At 38.9% G+C, this 15,408-nt stretch overlaps 1 protein-coding gene across 2 annotated transcripts in view; it reads right to left on the reverse strand.

The window, feature by feature from the left end:
- LOC129774724 (neuroligin-2) overlaps positions 1–15,408 on the reverse strand; it is a 217,404-nt gene that overhangs the window by 19,692 nt on the left and 182,304 nt on the right. For both annotated transcript variants that reach the window (XM_055778637.1, XM_055778638.1), the window contains exons 4-6: positions 9,455–9,672; positions 9,241–9,390; positions 8,110–9,172 (exon numbers count right to left, since the gene is read on the reverse strand). In XM_055778637.1, coding sequence (XP_055634612.1) covers positions 8,110–9,172; positions 9,241–9,390; positions 9,455–9,672 — 1,431 coding nt within the window. The remainder of the gene's footprint in view (positions 1–8,109; positions 9,173–9,240; positions 9,391–9,454; positions 9,673–15,408) is intronic.

A 15,408-nucleotide genomic window follows, 5' to 3' on the forward strand; every position in this document is an offset into this window, starting at 1 on the left:
GTCAGATAAAATGTTTGCGTCAGTAGATCCCGTAAAAAACGAGCATCGTTATTTTTTCAATAAAAAGCAAGTACAATCAATAATTACTAAAACAAAATACGAATTTTTGTGGGTATAGCATTTTTCAAAAGAAAGACTAGCTAATTGGCTTGAATTTGATGTATCGATCAAATAAATCCGTACAGTAGTTCAAAAGTTATATTTTTTTAAAAAAGGCTTTTTGCTGTTCGGAATTTGAGACATAAGTGTTCGGAATATGAGTCAGAGGCAAAAAAGGTGTTCGGAATTTGAGACAAATGTGGTTTTTAGTTTTTTGCCGTGAATATGTATTTGTAAATCAATTTTATTGCAGTCAAATGGAAAAGAAGGCTCTATTGTATTTAGAGTAACGAGACACTGTTCAATGACCATCAAAGCTTAAGTGTTCGGAATATGAGACAAAACGGTAATTGCGACGAAACTAGTAGGAATAGCTTTCATACCGTGTTTTTATTTTTATGATTCTCTGATACTCTCGAATTGCCATTGATAATCGAACTTGATCGGGCGATCGAATATTCATCGGTGTTCCAAAAACTTATCACTTCCAGTGCACTACCAAGGTTCTGTTGTTGCTTGAATGAACCGGCAGCTATTTTGTGAATGGTTCGGAAATTCAGCCGGCCTTGGTTCAATCCCTGCTTGGCATTGTTTGGGATTTTTTTTGGGTACAATTCCAGGTTAACATTCAGTCTGAGAGAATGAGAAGTCTGCTCCATACATACAAACATTTTAACACTCTTAAGAACAGTGGCTTTTTTTGTGCATTTGACGTACTAACAATAAAATACATATTTTCTGCCAATGATGATATTCTTTCTGCCAACGCTAGTTTGGGTTTATGCTCGAGAGTAGAAATTCGTGAGCAATGTTATATCGCGAGCAGTAGCTTCACTCGCGTAGTTATGCGAACACAATCGTATGTGAGTGAATCATGGGGCTGTCCATATACCACTTGGACAGAAAAAGCATGATTTTAGACACCCCCTTCCCCCTTCGTGGACAAACGTGGACATTCCTTATATCCCTCCCCCTGTTGTCCACGTGGACATTCCTCCGATTTTGAGGAAAAAATCAAGATATTCAATTTTTTTTTTCGCTTAAATTTCACTTCAAGTTTGTTTCTATTTTCTATTCTATATGATTATTGATAAAAATTATAGCCTTAGCAATGGTAACGATTTATCTTGAAATCTTTGATTTTTTCAACATTGTCCGGGAGCTCTCATTATTTTCTTCCGAATTCCATTTACGTTATTATTATTTTCCTCCGAATTCCATTTACGTTATCTCCATATCCATTTTAAAATGCAGTAAGTTGAAGTTCTTACAAGAATCTTAACAGTTAATAATCTGAAGATGCAATATGGCGGGTGGAATTTTAGAAGTGCCCTAGAAGCGTTCTGGATCGTTGATTTTCATACGTTCAGCCGCTAGCAGTACTTGTTGAAATTCATCGAAACTAGTTTCTTGGTAGAAGTTCATGATACAGATTTTCCCCCAGACCCAGCCATAACTTTCTTCGAGCGAAAACTGCTTCGGGGTTACATTCACTTGCTAAGATTTTTTTTAAATCAACATTCTTGTAAATTATTTGCCCTTTACAATTTGCTACAAATATGTATTTTCGTCGCGTTTATGAAACAGAGCAGATTGAGATAAGTCCCTTCAAGTGTTTTTCGGTAAAATAAACCCTTATTTCGGAATCCGGTAGGATTTGAAATTTGATTTGAATTAGTGCACCCGTGGCCGAGTGGTTAGCGTCATAACTAACATGCCGGGTGTTCGGGTTCGATTCCCGTTCTGGTCGGGGGAATTTTTCGTCAAAGAAATTTCCTCCGACTTGCACTGTGATCACGCGTATTCTAGAGCTTGCCACTCAGAATGCATTCAAGGCGTGTTATTTGGCATAGAAATCTTAACTAAGTACTAATTAAAATGACGCAAGTAATACTACGTTGAGACGGCGAAGTTCCTCTAGGAACGTTAGTGCCATTGAAGAAGAAGAAGAAGAAGGATTTGAAATTAGCACAATGTTGCGTTCTTTAAAAGGGTATTCTAGTCTAGAAATTTGAAAAAAAATCATCTAATTCAGACATTTAAGAATGTACCATAGAAGAGACTTTCCCCAAATCTCATTATTTGCCAAGTTATAGCCATTTTAGTGATATGCGATATCTTATCTAGTACGGCCAAAACAATTAACTTCAAACGCGTTTTTCTCGAAACATGTTTTTTCAAACTTGCGTACACGATATCTCAAGTTCTACTTATCCGTTCTATGTTTATATTAATACAATCTGTATGTATCTTTCTATCGCATGAACCTATAAAAAATCATAATTTCGTAACTTTACTATTTTAAAAAAATAATTTTTTTCTTCAAATTTCCGTCATTTTATCAAAAAACACGTTTTTGACTTGTCCGAGGTTCATGCGATAGTGGCATCTTTACTGATTCAGAATCTGATCGATTTGTACGTTTCAGAGAACCAGAAGTGCTGGAATCTTGTTCGCCATGGCACAACTTTTTTTTGAACCCCCTCACCTGATCAGCTTCTAATTATGGATATATTTTTTTCCGTTCAATTTTTGTTTTATTGTTGAAAGATAGATAAACAAAAATTGTTTTACTTTTTCGGAGCTCTATGAAACGTCCGAAATTCGTGTCTCTTTTCCCCTTAATCTGATCGAGATCAGATCATTCAAATCCTATCGGATTGTGCAAATGTTGCAACCTTGAAATGCAGAATGCAAAGGTTTATTTCGTTCGGATTGCGATATGTCAAATCCGATCGGGCTCAGTAATATGGGTTAATATGTAGTCCATGCATTGTTGCATGTTTGCATGTTGCATGCATGTTTTTCGTGATGTTTCGTTTCTGTGATTTCGGAGATTTTCGACATCTGTAGCGAATCTTCTAATTCATGTGCATGAAAGATTAATCTTTTCTTTTAATTAATCAGCAGTAGCAGCATGAACTATCCAGACAACTAAAAACCGCGTATTACAAAAATTACCAGACATCAATGAAGAACAACATCATTGCAAGAAATAGATCTCCAGAGATACGGTCCGAACACTCATGGAAGAATTTGTTGTTCGTTTCAATGTTCAGAAATCATTGGGAGTTCTCGAAAAAAAAACAGTTTTGTCATCAAGAGCAAAAGCTGAATTCAACCCGCACTTAAGTCGTGATTTTTAATACTACCAAAAATCCAACATTCTTTGTGTTATTGGGTGTCTTTATCCTGGCGGATTTAATGGCCCTCTATTACCGATTGGAATAAATTGGATCCTAGTTCATGTGCGTTACCTTCAGAATATACATTTCAGGAAAGAGGTTCAGTCATATGGAAAAATATGGATGTTTGACCGAGCAGCACTCTCAGGCAGTTCAGTTTTTTTATTGATGAATACTGAGTACTCAGGGCGGGCGTGAAGTTAAAAAAATCGTTTAAATACAAAACAGATCTCATTCATTTTTGACTATAACTTGAATGTTTTACGTGTCCACATGGACATTATCAAAACCCCCTCCCCCCTCACCGTGGACAAGCGTGGACATTTTCGTAACTATACCATGGACTTTCGAGGTACGCCAAAAACTATCGGAAGTCCATCGACATCGTAAGCTGAAGAAAGAATCGATGAAAAACCCAAATCAGCCGGACCTGTTTAGAGTATTTTACATGAAATTGAAAAAAAAACACTTTTTTACCCCGAATTTTTTTTGTTCGTTGGATTGTTCGTGAATTTTATTCCGAACCTAACATGAATACCATTTATCTTCTTGAAACTGTTGTTCCTAGAAGCAAATCGTTTTCTGATCATTGTATTATTTGCATTATCTTTATTCGTACTTGATATTGATATTCCAAATCTAAATAACACTCTCTGATTGTATTGTAGAGCTGACGGAAATCTAAATAACACTCTCTGATTGTATTGAAGAGATGACGGATTTCGCGCCAACCCGACCAGACGACCACTCAAAATTGACTCAAACTTTCTGGGCGTGAAGACCTTACCTAATTAAGCAACTTGGCATACTAAGTTTTCCGAAAATTTATCTAGACTAACATATGGAAAGGGCAAAATATTTTTGATCATTTTTTTTGCTACTCGATTCACCCTGTTAATCTTCTTAAAATTGTGTTTGACAATTGCCCTATCTTCCGTGACGCCTGAAGTAACTCGACTCGACTGTAGTAACAGCTTACAACAGCTTCTTCTTCTGTAGGCGCATTGTACCACTGCGACCATTAGTTTGATCTATTGTAGTGCACTCCAGTTTGCTATGTATGCAGTGTCAGTTCGTTCCATCACTCAGAGAATAAGTGATAGCCGCACCAGGACTTTGCATAGGTATGACTTCCTTTATGAAGTTACTCACCTGTTTTGGTTCAGTTATCATCTGCCAGTTTTCCGATTTTTTTAAGGTGTTACCTGCTCGGACAGTGTCCGGTCAATAGACCGGTTAATGTACTCAAATCAGCCTTATTCAAGCTGAGTAGCGTGTTATTCTGTTGTAATGAATAATTTGGATTGTCTTGGTGTTGATAGAGCCCTCCAGTTGGCTACAATCATTGATATTTCCCATGTTTTGAGCTCCGATTTCATGCATGATGTAGATGATCCACAAAATGGCTCATGCCCGACGAATTTAGTTGAAGATCCTAATCTTGCTAAGAGATCGGCTTTTTTATTACCTTCTATACCGCAGTGACCAGTCACCCAGTATAGGTTAACTTCGTTAGTAGCAGCTAGTTATTTTAAGGATAAAATACATTCCCAAACTAGCTTTGACTGACATGTGTATGCTTTTACTGCATTAAGAGCTGCTTGGCTATCTGAGAAGATACAGATATTGACATACCTGTATTTTGTAGTCAAACAAATATTTGTACATGTTAGAATAGCTTGTATTTCTGCTTGAAAAACTGTAGGCCACTGTCCCATTGGAATTGACATGTCGATTCCTGGTCCAGTAATACCAGCTTCCGTAGATTTACCGACGAGATCCATCGGTATAAAACACGAGTGATCCTGGACGAGTTATGGGACCATCTTCTCCCATTCGTTGCGATTGAATTCAATCGCTTTGAAGGGAACACTGAAGTTAGTCTTTGTTTCCATCCAGTCTTTATTCATGCTTACTATAGTGTTCAGTTGAAAAAATTGAAAAATTTGTAAAAGTTGAAAAAGTTGATTTGTAAATGCCCTGTGAGATCTCCTTCTAGAAAATGTTTTATACGTTTCAGCCTGAAAGCACCTTTTTCCGCTTCAAGTTGCACATATTGGTGCAAGGGTAGAATGTATAAAAGAGCATCTAGGGCTTTGGAAGGTGCGCTGAGCATTGCTCCAGTTATTGATAAGCATGTCCGACGTTGTGGTCTGGGCTTTAGATATTGCATACTCCAGTTGGTCGTTCCAATTTAGTTTTTGGTCAAGCATGACACCTAAATATTTGGTTCGTTTTCAAAGCTCCAATTGTACACCTCCCAATCTAAGAGGTGGAATCTTATACTTTCTTTTTCTGGTAAATGGAATTATGACTGTTTTTGAAGGATTAACACTAAGTCCTTCCAAGTTGCACCAATTGAGTGTATAGTTAAGGGCTGTTTACATTCTATTGGAAATAGTATACTCACATTTAAGATGATTATGTCATCACATTAAGATGATTATGTCATCAGAAAAATCAATAACTTCGTATCCTAAATTAGCTAGGTTATTAAGAAGATCGTCGACAACTAGGGACCACAACAGAGGAGACAGAACTCCTCCTTGAGGGCAACCGCCCTAGACCGCCCTAGCTAATTCATTAGCTCTATTCTCGTCTCTGATTAGATTGAGCTGTGTTGAAGACCTATGCGTGTCCGGGAATCAATTAGATTTAGCCTGGGAATTGTGTTTCCATCATGATACTAAGTGTTTCCTGGGAATCGGTTGTACAAGGTTTTCCAGCTTTAAATTCCGAAAGTAAATTGAAATAAAACACACTTAGAATTCTAATTTCGATGAAACTTTTATTTCAAATTAAAGTTTGGTTTATGCCATTATGTGTGAAATACAACATCATTCAAATGTCCACTTAGGGCTTCTTCGCACACCTTGATCCGGAACAGGTAATTTTCGATGACTTTTCGGCACATATGGGGCGGTATCTCGGTCATAACTTCACGAATGTTGTCTTTCAAATGTTCAAGAGTTTGTGGAGAGTTGGCATAGACACGGTCTTTCGCATAACCCCACAATAAAAAGTCTAGCGGGTTCAAATCGCATGATCTGGACGGCCAATTGGCATCTCCAAAACGCGAAATTATGCGTCCCTCAAATTTCGTTCGCAATATGGCCATGTTCGGTCGGTTGTGTGGCACGTGGCGCCGTCCTGCTCCGTATCCATATCTTCAATTTGTGGCAAAAAAAATCGGTTAACATGCGGCCATAGCGCTCACCATTCACAGTTACCGTCTCGCCGTCCTCATTTTCAAAGAAATACAGCCCGATGACTCCACCAGACCATAATGCGCACCAAACAGTGACTTTTGGCGGATGCAATGGCCTCTCAACAATCTCGTGTGGATTTTCTGAGCCCCATATACGGAAATTTTGGGTGTTCACATAGCTACCGAGCTCGAAATGTCCCTCATCGCTGAAGAAAATTTGATGCGAAAATTCAGCATTTTGCTGCTGTTGTTCGTTCACCCAATCGACGTATGCCCGACGCATTCCATGGTCACCACGCTCTAATTTTTGTACCAGTTGGACTTTATATGGATGTAGGTGCAAGTCCAAATGCAAAATTCGCCACAATGATGTGTTTGACAATCCCAATTGCTGAGCACGCCGTGGAATCGAAACATTCGGGTCATCCTCCACACTGGCAGCAACAGCAGCAATATTTTCGGCCGAACGCACATTACGATGATGCACAGGTTTCACAATATCCGCTACGGATCCAGTTTGTTCGAATTTACGCACTACATTAGCGATTGTGTGCTCTGTAGGCCGTCCATGACGACCAAAATCCGTCCGTAATGCTCGAAACATTTGCCGGTTTTTCAGGATTTTTATAGTATAATTTAACAAAATTAACACGTTGTGCGATGCTAAAACGATCCATATTGTAAAATGGCAGACATTCAACTAACGATATGACGCTTTGGTTGACAGCTATGTCAAACGGTTGTCAGCGCAGGGCTGTATACTTTCGGAAGCCCGAAATGGAAAACCCTGTATATTGACCATTTCCTTTTTTCAGACTACCAAGTCCGTTGGTATGATGCTTAGAAAGGGCTTTATGAAGTCTAGCTACAACCAGGTAAACTTTCTACCTGTTGACAGGTGAACTTCCAATCCCTTCTCTTAGATTTACGGATTTCTTTGTTATATTCTGTTAGACAGTTTTTGTAATCTGTCCAATCAGAGGAAAATTTTGCTTTGTTGAAAAGTTTTCTAGACAATTTTCTAAGCCTTTCAAGTTTTTTGTTCCACCAAGATGCATCCTTACTTGATTTTTTTTGCCTCAGTGGATAGTTTTCTTCGAAGGTGGATTTAATATTGGTTCTGATTCTGATGAAACTATTTCAAGCTGTTCAGTGGAAGAAATACTGAAGTTTGGAATGATAACTATACCAATTTGTTTTTCTCGGATCTCTGAATTGTTCGATCAAAAGATCACCAGAATTATAATTAAAAATTATATGTTTATGATCAGATAGAGATTCTTCATTTGACACATGCCAATTTTTTATCTTATCTGATAGTTTAGAACTGCAGAGTGTTAGATCAAGAACTTCTTGTCTAATAGAGTTAACAAATGTTGGGTCGTTTCCTTGGTTAATATAATTTGACATTAAATATTCAAGCAAACATTCACCTCTAGCATTGATGTCGCTACTGCCCCAGGCCGTATGGTGGGCATTGGCGTCACATCCTGTGATGAAGTGTTTGTTATTTAATTTACAATGTTGTAACAGCTTACCATATATGGCACAAATGCTTCGTAGGCTCTAATGTGTCTCATCATGTGTGTTCAATTTCTGTAATTCACCATTACTCACCCCGTTCGCGCGAAATTCGCCCAGTAGATCATGATTGCCTCCGACAGCGCCACCTCCGACTTGGTGTAGTTCCGGGGGAAGTGGTTGAATCCATCCACCAGAGGAGCGCCGAACACGTACGGCAGATCCTCCCCGTGGACCGTTCCCATTCGTTGTGGATAGTCGCCGTCTTTGGTTTGATAGTCAAACACGTAGAAAAAACACTTTGGACCAGAGGGTTCCTGGCCGGGTAGAGGCGGCGGCGGAGCAAGCTGGTCCCCAGTGTGTACCAGCGGGGCAACGAATTGAGCATCTGAGAGGGCTGCCACAGCAGCGTCTCTCGTGTTGATCGGATGCATGCTGGTACGCTCCCAGTCGGTGTACTCGTTGACTACGGTGTAGAAAATTTCACTAAGATGATACGTATAGGCGTTTCTCACGTATGTTCGGAGGATCCGGTCCCGCCGTTCGCCCTCGAAACCACTCTGAATGTCGGCCGCACTGAATCGCCACAGAGCTTCCCCAGTGACCACCCCGAACAGTAGATCATACCGACCGGCAGCACCCTGGGATCGCTTCGAGTTTCCACGGATGGGCATTTCGTCGATGTCCTGGTTGGTCCGACCGGGGCGTATTACTACTCCGTCCACTGAAGGGCCGAAGGCGCTAAGGAAACTAGGAGGCTGAATATCCGCTGCGAAAAGGTCCTCTAGAGGTACGTCTCGCAGACAATCCACGATCTGTTCGTGGTTTTTTATCAGATCCTCTGGTATTGAGCAATTGACTTCTATCGCCAGCTTGAGAGCGTATACTACTGGGTCCTCTACCAGGGCCCAGGATGAGTACGCCGAGCCGGACAGGAGGATGGCCCGATGGAACAGCCCGGGAACCATCGTCGGTGAGGTCATCAGGAAGTTGATACAAGCGGCGCCGCTCCCGTGACCGGCTAGCGTAACCGTCGACGGATCGCCTCCGAACTTGGCAATGTTCTGCTGGACCCAGTGTAATGCTGCCATCTGGTCCATCAGGCCGTAGTTGGCCACTCGGGCTCGTATTTCTGGACTTGGATTGGCATTTAAAAAACCTATGTGAGAATAAAAACGGGTTTGAGCGTTAGTAATTTTTTTGTGGTGTGTATAGAGTGGACTGTACCTAAGATTCCTAACCGATAGTTAAGTGTAACTACAACTAATTCACCATAACCGGCCAGTACGGTCCCATCGTAGGGGTTTCCACTGTTCCACTCGAATGATTCTCCGTGTAAAAATACTATAACAGGTAATCTCTTGTCGCTTTGAGCGGCTGAAAAAAAAAGATTTGGTTGTAGCAAGAGATCGCTTGGACCGCCAACGAACTCCGAACTCACCGTGTGCTGGTGAAAATACGTTCAAATATAAACAATCCTCAGATTGGTTCATTAAAAAAGGTAGCAAACGTTTCAGATACTCCAGTCGTCCTTTTGGCATCTTATCTAAAGCTGCTGTTTCGTTATTCACATTCGGCAGCCGCTGAGGGCATACCGGGCTGAACTTATCGGCTATCCGGACGCCATCCCACGGTGAGGGCGTACGGGTTGGACTAAACCTGGAACGAAAAAAAAAAGATGGAAGGGAAGGCTGTCACTACCAACGGTACCAATTTGTTTTTGCAAGCTATTGCATTCCAATTGCAGCTTTCAGGAATGCATCAGTTTTCAATGCTCTCTCTTGATTATGTCATTCAATTACGTAACATTAGGGTGCAAGGAAAAAAAATGTTTAATTGCATTCGCCGCCATTCTCGAATCGCATTCATTCGAACGGAAAACATGATACGAGGTAGAAAAAAAAACCAAGTTCCAATGAATTTGGAATGGAATCGACTTCCGTTTCCCCACTGTTTCTCCATAAATTAAGTGAAGACAGAAAATTGAACAGACATTCATAGAAGTTTAATTTCCACCCTTCGATAGCGATTGGAGGGAAAATAGTAAGAGAAAATTTCTCCACTTGAGAATGAACGAATCGAACAAAGAAAAACAGAAATGATCTAAATAATTGCATTCAATAATGAGATTTGTTTTCCGTACGTGAGACTGACTCTTCCCCACCTTCGAGTGGCAGTTTTAATAATAGCTCAATGGTAGATGTTTTTGCATAAATATTTCCTCGATCAGCTGTCGATTGCAGCATCGTTTGATTGGAAAGTGGAATGCGATTTTCCAGCTCTTATTCATTTTTCATTTCGAATTATGTTCCATCTTGGACTCGGCTTGAGGACCTAGTGAGCAAGAATTGAAAAGAAGCATCTGGTTCGGTTGAAGTGTAATGTTTTGAAATAATCCGAGCTCGATGTACTTAGGTGTAGATTATCGGGAAGTACCTCTTCTGTATATTATAATAATTCATGTACTTGAAAATCTCGTGAAATTTGAAGAGTTTTCTTAGATGCCAGTCTGGGGCTTTTCTGAAAAACTAAGTATAAAACATTAATTATTGCAGAGTGTTTCTCACAATTTTAGTAGCTATTCATTGTTATGCATATTATTGATGATGTGGAATAATTTTAATGCCAATGCACATATCCTGAGAACACGTAACAATAGTTCAATAATTTTACTTGAAATTATTGAATATCAATTAATTCGCTGTCGATAGTTTATTTATTCATCTAATGACTAGGATGTTATCGGTTAAAATGCCATTAAATAATTCGCTCCATTCCATCGCATCGCAAGAGCTCTATTTGCCACCTTCTGGGAAGTGAATTTCTTCCCAGCAGCAATATTCTACTTCGTCCAGCAGCTAATTCAATTAATTTTCATTCCCGCTTTGATCAGAAACCGCAAGCTTCTGGCTTCCCGGGGTGGACCTCATCCACAGCTGAATTCGCTGCAGAAGCCAAACGAAGTCTTTTTCCGCTTGGTAACCATGAATGCAGCTCACAGTAAGGACCGGAGTCCGATGCGGGCGCACCATCAATTATGGTTTTCCAGGGTGTTGGGGGTTTACTGGCTGCACAAAAAAAATGAAGTTGACACTTTGACACTTATCCAGCAGACCAGCAGATTTTAGAGAGAACGGAAGCGAAAAAAAAAAGGTTTTTAACATATTATGCTCTAAATGCAAAATATGCACCCAGGGAGGAGAGTCATGAATATCTTCCCTGCTGTCCTGAGAATAATGCGCCACTACAGGTGCATGGAATAAAATGAAATTTTATTAGCATTTCTCCGTTGCTTTTTTTTGTGTTTTTTTGCTGTTCAGTAGGAGTCTGCTGTGCTGGAAACGAAGAGGGACAGAGAAAATGATGACCCCTGGGGAAGCATTTGTTCTCACATGCTGAAAATACCGAAACAACACACGCTCCTCAGCACTAAAACGCTCCAAGCTGTACTGTAGTGAAAATGATAGCGAAGATTGCGGTGAAATTTGATAATTATACAATCATGGGAAATTGAGTGATATGGATGATATTATTCGTTTTGAACTGATAACTCAAATCGCCCAAATCACTCACAAGTGATTCATTATGATTATGAGGAAAATAAACAAGTTATGAACCAAATAATGAGGGAAATAACCAAATAATGAACGAATGAATGCTGATATTTCTGATTTTTTTATATTTCAGGAGAGCTGAACAAGTTAAATATTTGACAATTTGCACGAAGTATAGTCAATATTTCACAAGCTAGGAGTGTATTGGAGTGTATTAACAATTGTATCGTAAATTGTGAAAAAAAAATAATTTTCAATTCTGAGTCCTACACAACATTCATTAAGTGCACCATAAGTGCGGATGATGTGCCTGTCAGGCAATTTACGAGATTTTTAAGAACAAGTCTTGAGTGCTGTAAAAATCAAATCAGTGTAAACACGAGATGCTTCAAAAATATGGAAATATGTTTTCACACATTTGAAGTGTTGGAAAAGTGTGACGCCGGTCTGTGAAATCGGTGTCCAATTGAAATGTTCTCAAGCATAGAAGACATTCTGAAGATTCTGATCCAGTAGTCATTAAGCGCAAAATAACATGTGATGAGACGTGAGTATATGAGTACGACATTCGAATACGACATCAATCAAGCGAATGATGAGCTAAATATGTACCAAGACATAAAAAACAAGGTTGTTTTCAATCAAAGAAAAAGTCCAGCTTGGCTGTATTACCTAATACAGCGTGTCTGTTTTTCATCTTCTTTTTGAATGAAACTAGCGTTCCTGAAGGAATTTCTTTTTTTTCAGGAATTTTTTCGATGATTCGCATTCACCAGTGCAAGTCAGACGATCTTTCTTCGACGAAAGATCCCCTTGTCAGAACGATTATCGAACCCGGTGTGACATTATTTGTTCGGCTATGGAATTATAGTGGGATGGTTCATTGTGAATTCCGACATTCTCAAAAGTAGGGGTGGTAGGGTAGGTGTAAAGTTAATTAACAAGGTCTATTTATTTTTTCAAAGAAAGACGGCGATAAACATATTTTGGAGTTCTTTTGTAAGTTATGCGTTTTCTTCATCGAAAAATACGAACAATTTCATCTCAAACATCTAATCTATCCTCAACACCTCCAACGATAGACAACATCGATGAAGTGAAGGAAATGATGTCTGAAAGGCGTCATTCAAATGGCGAGTCTGATTCAAGAAGGTCAAAAAAATTTTTTTTTGCTCCAATCGATTATGTACTTGAAAATATTCACATAATGTTACAGATTTTAATTCAATGTTTCCATACATATAAAGCCGAAAGCAGGCTAGCGTCAGGTAAAATCAGGTCGTATCTATACTAAATGTATTAAAATATATTTTTTTTTCTAGTGAAATTTTTTTATATTTTTTAGATGTTTTTAAAGAAAATTTTTTTCACAATTTCACACAATTTGTTCCATGACAAAAATTTTAATCCAAAAACTATGAAACATTTTTAGGATTTTATAGTTTTTGGATTATAATTTTTTGTTATATTGTATTTTTCTAAATTACATTTTTCAACTAGCTAACTTTTTACAAAAGATTGTACTTCAATAATTAAATAATTTATTTTTTGGAGACTCCAGTGAAGGAACCCTTTGGTTGTTTAGAAAGATTTTCCACATCATTTAGTGAATAATGATCCAAACAAAACATTCATAACTTTTAAAGTAAATATGTTTAATTTGTTTAAAAGCTTTCATTTACTAATTTTGTTTTCTACGTGATTTTGTTTTTTGTGATTGACGATTCTACGGTCAGCACAAATCCCTCAATAACGCCGACCAAACCGAATGAACAGCTTCGAAACCTGTATCACGAATTTGTGTAGGATGAACGCAGGAAGTACGAGAAGCACAAGCAGCTACTGAACGATTGAGGCAGCTGCGTAATCGCAGGCCAAACGGTACCGAACGCCGAATTATAACGCGTCGCTTTCCAATATGACTGCACTGTTTCTGGTTTGTTTTCGAATGTGATATGCCAATTTTGCAATACGGTAAAAGTTCATTACGAGACATCAATGCAAATCAATTCTTCCGCCCCGGAGGCAAAACCTTCACTCGACGCCACTGGCGATATGCATACTTTTTGGCGCAGTACTCCGTTCAGCGCTAGCACTGCGACGGAGCACACTGCCGTAGGTTAAGGTACATGACTTTTACGGCGAGGTATCGCTTGGTGCTGCTGATCATAAAAGCATTTACAATGTAATAAAAGGTCAGTTTCATACGGATGAAATCCGTTGTGCTAGAGGCCAGGGTCCTACGATAGGGATATACAAGATCTTCAGAATGAATTAATCCGTGAGGGAATCATAGAAAACGAGCATGTGCAGGATTGGTGGACGATAATTTGATGTCTAAAAAGAATTGACGGCTCGCTCGCATTTGCGGCGCTTCGATGCCTTGTTTATAAGTTCCCGCTACGCCTCACTTCTCGGCCTCGGAATATAATCAGAACACCAAAAAAAAAAATACGGTTCTAAATCGGCGCAGCTATGAAACAATTAACACTATTTTCAGATTTTCAGAGAAATTATTGATTGAATGAAACAATTTTCGAATTTATTTGAATTCAGCATATTTGATTTGTAAGTAAAGAATTTGAACAAACACCATGTAATGTAAGGCTCCTTGGTTTTGCTGGCTGTGATGGGGAAATCGTAAATCGGACCAATCAAAACGGGGCAGTTAGGGCGTTTAGATAGCGCTTGACATTTCGCGGTTATTCAATTGCTTATCTCAGGAAAAATAACATTTAATTATCTATTGATGGAAACATCTTTCCGATCTATTGAGAAATATTTGAGTTATAAGTCTAGATCAACATGTCAAAAGGGCATATCTTCTTTGATCGATTCTCTTCATCTACATTCTCTTTCATTAATAACTCGCCAGTAATAGCATTTCCTGATATGTTTGACGATAAGGAGTATGGAAGGGAACCTCGATTATCAAACTACATGGCAAAACTGGAGCAAAATCTCTCTGAGAGTCCATGGTTAACGAAAGAGAAAGTCGATGAAAAGAATCGATCAAAGAAGATAGGCCCTTTTGACATGTTGATCTAGAAGTATTCGAAATCTTTCATTTTTTCCTGCATGTTCTGTGTATAGCTTTTTATTTTACCCCCCATATATCCAGTTAGACGTAGTCCCACGTTAAAATTTTTTTTTTCTACAACCAATATTTTAGATGGTACAGATTTTTTGAAGAAAAAGTACAGATGAAAAAGGAACCTTCTAGTACAGATGAAAATGTGGCAACACTGCTTGTCACTCATGCTTGAGGAAATGCTTAATGAAAAACTTCATGTGTTGCGGCACTATGTATTCGTAAAAGAGCATTGTTCTACATGTACAAGCAGAAAAATAAAAGGTAGACGACATCAAACTAATTATTTTTGTGATGCATGCGAAAACCAGGACTATATTTTGGGGATTTTTCGAAAGATATCTCACGAAGGAGAATCATAACATATATTTTTCATATGAAAACAACACATGTTATTTAGTAAATACTTATCTGATGTTTATAAAAAAAATATCTTGTTCATCTTTCATGACCTATTTCGTCAGAGAAATTTCTCCCGACTTGCATTGTGGTCACGCGTATTCTAGAGCTTGCCACTCCAGAATACATTCAAGGCGTGCTTTTCGGCATAGAAATCTCAACACAGTACTACTAATAAAAATGACGCATGTAATACCTACGTTGAGAAGGCCAACGTTCCACTGGGAACGTTAGTGCCATCCAAGAAGAAGAAGAACAGGATGCCAATCGTGGATAACGCTATTCGTTAGTCATTCATTTAGTTGTTGACAATCATCGATCCATGGGAAGATGATGGCTACTATGGCTCTG

This window comes from Toxorhynchites rutilus, chromosome 3 (assembly GCF_029784135.1).
Source record: "Toxorhynchites rutilus septentrionalis strain SRP chromosome 3, ASM2978413v1, whole genome shotgun sequence".
In the NCBI taxonomy this organism is placed as follows: domain Eukaryota; kingdom Metazoa; phylum Arthropoda; class Insecta; order Diptera; family Culicidae; genus Toxorhynchites; species Toxorhynchites rutilus.